The sequence below is a fragment of the Muscardinus avellanarius genome, assembly GCF_963383645.1.
Source record: "Muscardinus avellanarius genome assembly, chromosome: 11".
Taxonomy (NCBI): domain Eukaryota; kingdom Metazoa; phylum Chordata; class Mammalia; order Rodentia; family Gliridae; genus Muscardinus; species Muscardinus avellanarius.
Genome location: NC_137797.1, coordinates 35051786 through 35060584, shown reverse-complemented (window position 1 = coordinate 35060584; position 8799 = coordinate 35051786). Strand labels below are relative to the sequence as shown.

Genomic DNA, 8799 nt, shown 5'->3' with positions numbered 1-8799 from the left:
AGCTGGGCGTGGCGGCGCATGCTTGTAAACCCTGCACTTGGGAGGCTGAGACAGGAGGATCGCACATATTTGAAACCAGCCTCAGCTGGCTTAAGAGACCCTGTTTCCAAATAAAATAAAACATAGGTTTGGGAGTGTAGCCCAGAGGTAGAAGGCCCCTGGGTTCCATCCCGAGTACCAACAACAACAACAAAATACCGATGTGTTTAAGTCTTAGTCTCAAAATATGGAACCAACATAGGTCTCCATCAAAGATGAATGGATTAAAAAATTAGGGGAAATACACACAATGGAATTCTACTCAGCTATAAAGAAGAACAAAATCATGTCATTCACAAGAAGATGAAAAGACCTGGAGAACATTATGTTAAATGAGATTAGCCAAGTACAGAAAGAGAAGGAACATATATTTCCTCTAATATGCCCACATTGGGAATTATTAGGAATACCAGAGAAACTCCAGATAATGTAGGGGGAAGCCCCAGCAAAGCTAGAATGGAAGAATAGGAGAGGAAGAAGGCTGGAGGTTGATTAATGGAGGAGCTACATTCAAATATGTGTAAAACTATGAATATAGCATGGTTAACCTGGAAGGGGAAACAGGGTGAGGAAGAGATCACCAAGTACAGTCCTAAAGTATGCCATTTTCAATATGTTCCACATAAAAATAAATATGTTCCCCTGGTAGCAGTACTAGGAAATGGTATAGTCTTTAGGATGTAGAGCCTTGTGTACGTTTCTCAGATCATTGTGGATATGCTATCAAAGGGAATTGTAGTAGCCTGGTCCATTCCTCTTATTTTGCTTTCTGGGTATGTTACTTTTTGCCATTGATAACTAGTACCCCTGCCAGAGACCCAACAGCAATGAGTCTGCCCAATCCTGAACTGGACTCGCTAAAACTATAATTCAAAATGAGCCTATTCTCTTTAAAGCTAATTATTGCAATTATTTTAAATAATCATAGGAATCTAATTAATAATAACAGGCTTGATGAATATGTCAGTTTTAGTTTGTAGTAAAATATAAGTTCTTAGGATTTTTATGTATTCTAGACATTAGCCTTCTATCAGAGGAATAGCTGACAAAAATTTCATCTCATTCTTTAGGCTCTTTCTTCATATTCTTGATTGTTTATTTTGATGTACAAAAGCTTTTCAATTTGATGCTATTCATTTATTGAATCTCAGTTAAGTTTCCTAAACTTTGAGGCTCTAATAAAGTATGTCTACCGAAGTCTATATGTTGAAAAGTTGATCCTATGCCCTCTTCTAGTAACTGCAATGTTTCTGGTGTAATTTCTAGGCGTTTGATTCATCTTGACATGACTCTTGTTCAGAGTGAGATATTAAGTTCTGATTTCATTCTTTCACATATGAATATCCAGTTTTCCCAACACTGCTTGTTGAAAAGACTTTCTCTAGCATAGAATTTTGGCTTCTTTGCTGAACATCAACTGGATATAAATATAAAAATTTGTTTTGTAACTCCATTTCTATTCCACTGGTTTTTATCTGACTTTTGTGGTAGTACCATGTCATTTTATTACTAAGGCTTCATATTTTAAATTGAAATCAGGTATTGTTATGAATGGTTCTTTAGGAATTTTTTAGCTATTATAGATTTTTTTCCATATGAATTTAGTACTGTTTTTCCTAGATCTATAAATAGTAATATTGGTGGTTTTATAGGTATTTTATTGAATCTGTTGATTGCTTCTTGGAGAATGGCCACTTTTATAATATTTATTTTGTCTATCAAAGAATATGTGAGGTATTTGCAACTTCCAAAGTCCTCTTCAATTGTTATCTTTAATATGCTATAACTTTAATTGTAAAGATTTTTACCTCCTTGATTAGAATTAGTTCCTTTTGGGTTAGATTTATTTTCAAGTATTTTTATTGAGGCTATTATGAATAAAATTGTTTTGCAGATTTCTTTTTCAGTGGATTCATGATTGGTGTATAGAAAAGCTAAAGTTTTTTATAAATTAAAATTTTTTTATCCAGCTACTTTGCTGCATTTATCAGTTCTAAAAGGCTTCTAGTTAAGTTTGTAATTATTCTAAATAGAGGATCATGTCATCTGCAAAGATATTTTCATCTCTTCTTTCCAAATTTGTATCCCTTTAACTTTTTTCTTTCCTTATTACTCTAGCTAGAATTTCAAGCACTACATTGAAAAAAAAAAAGTGGTGAGGGTGAGCATCTTTGTCTTGTTCCTGATTTTAGAGACAATTCTCATAGTTTTCCCCATTCAATATAAGGATGGCTTTGTGCTTATTGTTTAAGGCTTTTATGATGTTGAGGCAACTTCCTTCTATTCCTAATTTCTTCAGTGTTTTTAACATGAACAGTCTTAGGATTTTTTTTTTTTTTTTTTTGTGTGTGTGTGTGTGTGTGTGTGTGTGTGTGGTCCTGGGGTTCCTGGAAGCCCTTCTACCTCCAGGCTACACTCTCATACCTATTTTTATATTTTTATTTGGAAACAGGGTCTCTTAAGCCAGCGCAGCTGGCTTCAACCTGTGAGATCCTCCTGTCTCTGCCTCCCAAGCAGGGGGATTATATGCATGCTCCAGGCTAGGATTTTGTAAAAAGCTTTTTTGCACTTTTTGAGATTGATCATGTGATTTTTGTTTTTAGTTTTATAAATGTGAATTATACCTAGCCTTGCATTGCTAAAATAAAACTGACTTGATCATGTGTATAATGTTCTTGATGTGGTTTTATGTGAATTGTTAGTATTTTATTAAGATTTTTTGTATCTCTGCTCATTAAGGATATTGATATTGATTTTTTTCTTGAGGTAGATATCTTTATTTGGTTTTGCTATTGAGATGATAGTGGTTTTATAAGATGAGTTTGAAAGTATTACATTTTTGTTCTATTTTGTGAATTATTTGAGAATCACTGGGCTTATTTATTATTATTATTATTATTATTATTATTATTATTATTATTTGTGGTACTGGGGTTCCTGGAAGCACTTCTACCTCCGGGCTACACTCCCAGACCATATATATATATATATATATATATATATATATATATATATATTTTTTTTTTTTTTTTTTTTTTAAACAGGGTCTCTTAAGCCAGCACGGCTGGCTTCAAACCTGCATGATCCTCCTGTCTCCGCCTCCCAAGCATGGGGATTACAAGTGTGTGCAACCACTCCTGGCACTTATTTATTATTTAAATTTTATAGAATTCAGCTTGGAATCTATCTAGTCCTGTACTCTTCTGTGTTGAAAGGCTCTTTGTTTGCTATTAATTTCTTTAGGTTTTCTGTAATCTCTTGATTCAATTTGGGTAAGTTATGTATGTCTAGAAATTAGTCAATTTCTTCTAGGTTTTCCAGTTTATTGAATTATAAGTTTTAAAAATAATTTCTAATGATCCTATGGATTTCCTTGCTATCTGCAGTGATCTTTCCTTTATCATCCTTTATTTTAGTAGTGGAGGTCAATTATCTTTCTTTTGGTTAAGTTAGCTAAGGGTTTAGAAATTTTGTTTATCATCTAATCAAAACAAATTTTCATTTTGTTGATCTTTTGTAGTGTTTATTCTTCATTGTATTGATTTCTGCTTTGATCTTTTTTTTTTTCTTCAACTAGCTTTGAGGTTGTTTATCCCTGTTTTACAAGAGCTTTGAGATGCATCACTATATTACTTTGAGTTTTTTGTTTTTGTTTTTTTCTTATTGTTTTAATTTGAGCCCTCAGTGCTATAAAGTTTACTCTTAAAACTTTCTTCATAATGTCCTAGAGTATTTGGTAAATTGTGTACCTAGTTTCACTTGATTCTAGAAGTTTTTATGTTTTGCTTTACTATATTTGTCTATTCTTCACAAGGCTTCAATTATGACATATAAATCTTGAAAATAATTTCTAGCGGCTCAAGGCCACAAATCTAGAATGACTTTAGTCCTTCTAATGTCTGTCCAAGGAAACTCAGGATTGCCAAAAGGATGTACTCTGTATTTTGCCAACATTTGAATATAAGACTTTTGTCTCCCTGCCTCTGTTGAAGAGTAGAAAGCTAACTTCAAATCAGCCAGCTGGCAAACACAAGTGGGGTTCATTCCCTTATATTTACTAACTTTGTCCACTCCCTCACTATTTCTTTATTCTCTATTTAATGATTTCAATCACCTCTATATAGTTGAGCTTTTTTTTCTTCATGTTGGGCCCTTTTCTCTACTATGATTAATTAAAACTGTTTTTTTTATCACTTTAGTGTCTTTCTTTATCTTTGGTATAATATATTTACACAAAACTTAGTACTTTATACTGACTTTGACAGTGTATTAAGCTTATTTATATAACTACATCCTAGCTAGATTTTGAGCTCTGCATGAATGAAGCTGTGTTTCTTATTTCTAATTATTTAGCAACTAATATGGAGGTCCATGTAGTTTGACTGTGTCCTATAAAAGATCATGTACTGAAACTTACTCTCCAGATTTCTATATTCATATTACTTGGAAGTTAAATTTTATGGATATATTAATCTTTGATGAGGTCCTGAGGGTGGGGCATCCATGATGGCATTATTATTTTTATAAAAAGAAAAGGGGATCTGGCACACTTGCTCTATCTTGCTGTATAATGCCCTCCACCACCCTATGCTACAGCAAGAAGGAAGGCCTTTTCCAGATGCAAACACCACGCTTCATGAATTTCCTAGATCTGTGGGCTGAATAGACTTGTTCTTTCTAAATTGTCCAGTCAGTGGTGTTTATTTATGGCAACAGAAGGCAGACAAAGATAGACATTTAGGTAAAGTTGTAGGTGGAGCACAAACCAGAATTCAAACACATTTGGATCTGCCTAGTAAGTTTGATGAGGAAACTCTCAAGAAGATAATTACTTGTGCCGGAGCCAGCCGGCAAGAGTACGGGTTCTAAAGTGAGGCGTGAGGATGAAGAGTTTTTAACCCTAACATGGGGGAGCCGCCAGCCTACTATCGCTACTGGTCGACCCCTGTTCCTGGGTCAATATTTCCTATGGGTCGACGACTATGCCTGGGTCAGTATTCTCTATCGCGCAGACACTCCTGGCCAACGCAGCTTCTGGGTCAATCTTGTCTTTACTGTGCCGACGCCGACTCTGGGTTTGTTTTTCCAGAGGTATTTATACACAGCTACAGGTCAATCAACATTCTCATGCTACCACCACCAGAATACAATAAAGACCCATACAAAACACATCATTACAGATAGACCTATCAGTACCCTCGTGTCATCACCACCTGATCCTCTCTCAGACCTCTTTGAACTTTCCATAACCCAAATCTTGTTGACTCTCGGCTAACGACAATCAGCTGAGTCAGGGACACCAATCTAGGGGAAGGCCTTAATGGCTCCCAACAATTCTCCTTTTTTTACTCTATTCTAAGAAGACTGTGCCTGTCTTAGGTTGTTTCCTAAGCTTTATATCCTGTCTTAGGTTTCCTTGTCCCAAAAAAATCTTACCTGTCATTGACTTCCAGCCTCTTAAATGGGGGTACCCTTCAAAGGTAAATTGTGCACTTCTGCTGAAAAACTGTTCTCACTTTGTCCTGAGACCACACTTTGTCCCGAGTCTCTAAAAAACAAGGTATTGGGAGTATCATGTAATATAGGTATTTCAGCAAGACATTTTCTCCAATTAACACAATGCTTTTTACATGTTGAATCAGAGTTACAGAGTAAACAAGTTATTAGTGGGCTAACATTTTTTATCTCCTTTCCCTGGGTAACCAGGGCCCCACAAGACCAAATCTTCAATAGCACAATTATCAGTCTTTGTCTAAAATAATCTAAAGTACCAATTCTTTGTCCAAAATAATACTATCAGTCTTTGTACTATCAATTCTCTGTCCAAAATATCAGTCTCTGTACTTGTCTGCAATATCACAGGTGTCAACTGCAGACATCCCATCTTCCCGACATTCTTACCAGTTCTTTGTCCAGCATAAACAAAAGTTTCCAAAATGGGTGTAAAATTCCCGACATTTTTAACAGTTCTTTGTTCAGCATAACCAAAAGTTTCCACAATGGGTGCAAAATTCAAAGCAAGAAGTCCCAGCAATTGTGAGTTGTTACTGAAGACAGAGATCTCCCGCTGCTCCTAAATAGCTGGATGAAGTATGGGATGATCTGGAACGTAAATTCATGTTTCAGTCATCAGCATTAATCCGAGAGTCTTCTATCTTTCAGTCATCAGCATCAATCTGAGAGTCTTCTATTCTTGCTTGATCCATATGTCGCACAAGCTGTTCAGGTATCCACCGTGCATTATCTTCATCATGTGAAAAAACACAAACTGGGATGCTCCAGCGCGTGCGCAGTGAGGCCCGTCTGCCCGACCTTCAGCAAGGCCAGCACCACCATGTTCTCCCGGGCGAGCGTCGCTGGGTTGTTGCCCAGGGCCTTGCAGCCGCAATGGATTCAAGTTCGAAACATGGCAACTTTGAAAGATATTACCAGACTTCTAAAGTCAATAAAAAACATCCAGAAAATCACCAAGTCCATGAAAATGGTGGCAGCAGCAAAGTACGCCCGTGCCGAGCGGGAGCTGAAGCCGGCCCGCGTGTACGGGACGGGGTCTCTGGCTCTGTATGAAAAAGCAGATATTAAGCCACCTGAAGACAAGAAGAAGCACCTCCTAATAGGCGTGTCCTCGGACCGGGGGCTCTGTGGCGCAATTTATTCTTTAGTCGCAAAGCAGATGAAGAGCGAGGTGGCGTCGCTCAAGGAAGCTGGGAAGGAGGTGATGCTGGTTGGAGTTGGTGATAAGCTCAGGGGCATCCTTCTCACAGGACTCATTCTGACCAGTTTCTGGTGACATTCAAAGATGTGGGAAGAAAGCCCCCTACTTTTGGAGATGTGTCAGTCATTGCTCTTGAATTAGTAAATTCTGGATACGAGTTTGATGAAGGCTCTATCATCTTTAATCGATTCAGGTCTGTTATCTCTTACAAGATGGAAGAAAAGCCCATCTTTTCTCTTAATACCATTGCTAGTGCTGAGAGCATGAGCATCTATGACGATATTGATGCTAATGTGCTGCAAAACTACCAGGAGTACAACCTGGCCAACATCATCTACTACTCGCTGAAGGAGTCCACCACCAGCGAGCAGAGTGCCCGGATGACGGCCATGGACAACGCCAGCAAGAACGCCTCAGAGATGATTGATAAGTTGACTTTAACGTTCAACCGTACCCGACAAGCTGTCATCACAAAAGAGTTGATTGAGATTATCTCTGGTGCTGCAGCTCTGGATTAATGAAAATCAAGTTCCATCCCCAGACAAGAGGTAAAGAAGAAAAAATTCTGTGAGCTGCTCTTTTTTAGCTTTTTGCTGTCTTTGTCAGAAGAAATGTGGTCCATTGTTTGAATTAATAAAGACAGCAAGATGTTTGTAAATTATCTTACAATAAACTTGCCACAAGAAAAAAAAAAAAACACACAAACATGCCCTCTTCCCCATATTAGTACAGGGTCAGGACCTTTCCAAATTCCTGTGCAAGGATCTTTCCATTTTACTAGAGCAAAATTGTTTTTAGAGGATGGATGCCAATATCTATCTGCTGCTGTGTGACCAGTTTTTTCAGCATTCAAAAAGTTAATAAAAAGAGCATGATTTAAAGAGTTCTTTGGTGAATGGGGATATAACTCCCCCTTTTTATTTATTTTCAAAAGGATTGTTTTCAGAGAATTATGAGCTCGTTCTACAATGCCCTGTCCTTGAGGATTATAGGGTATACCTGTAATATGTTGAATATTATATGTATTGCAAAATCGTTTAAAAGCCATACTTATATATCCTGAACCATTATCAGTTTTAATGCAGGTAGGAAGACCTGAGAAAGAAAAACATTTCAAACAGTGGGAAATCACATGCTTAGCAGCCTCCCCAGTTTGGGCTGTAGCCATAATAAAACCTGAAAAAGTGTCAATAGACACATGAACATACTTTTGTTTACCAAAGGCAGAAATGTGTGTAACATCCATTTGCCATAAATTATTAGGAACCAATCCCCGTGGATTTACACCTAAATGAGGAACAGGTAAATATTCTGGACACATAGGGCATTGTTTAACAATTTGTCGTGCTGCTTCTTACGTAATTTGAAACTGTTTATGCAGACCAGCACTATTTTGATGATGTAAAGAATGGGATCATTGAGCTTGTTCTAACTGAGAGGGGCAGACAAATTTTGTAGCCTCATCAGCAATTTGATTACCTTCTGCCAAAGGACCAGGTAAAGCAGAATATGCACTTATGTGCCCAATAAAACAAGGATGTTGGTGTGTTAAGATCTGAGTTTGAATTTGAAGAAATAAATTACCTATCAATTTATTATGTGTATCAATATATGGTACAGTTATAGCCCATGAATCATCATTCTGAAAAAGCCACTGTACTTGTTGTTTAGTAAAAGGAACACTTAATAAGTGAAGGCTCTTTTCCAAAATATTTTATAGATTCTGATCTAACAGAACACACCAAACAGTCAACTAATTCCCAATATGACATTAAAACTCTGCTTGGAGTAGTGGGTAAATGTATTCATATTAATGGTCCATCCTGCCACAAAACAGCAGTGGGTGTATGTGCTGATGTTAATATATAAGCAGCCCATTCTTTAGTATAATCAATGTATTGTTTTCTTTGCCATTCAATAGCCAATTCAACTTTTTTTTTTTTAACAAATAGGAACATTTATTTGGCACCTCATGGCAATACAAAATCTTGGCAGTGGAAAGTGGAAAGGTTGTATCACTCAAACACGACCATCCTATACCGACT

General features: G+C 36.9%; 1 protein-coding gene across 1 annotated transcript; it reads left to right on the top strand.

The window, feature by feature from the left end:
- Positions 1-6373: 6373 nt before the first annotated feature.
- LOC308270590 (ATP synthase subunit gamma, mitochondrial-like) lies at positions 6374-7272 on the top strand (the record flags this gene model as incomplete). The annotated part of the gene is given in 2 exon segments (XM_080706560.1): positions 6374-6796; positions 6799-7272. Coding segments are annotated over 2 exon segments (897 nt in total).
- Positions 7273-8799: the final 1527 nt, after the last annotated feature.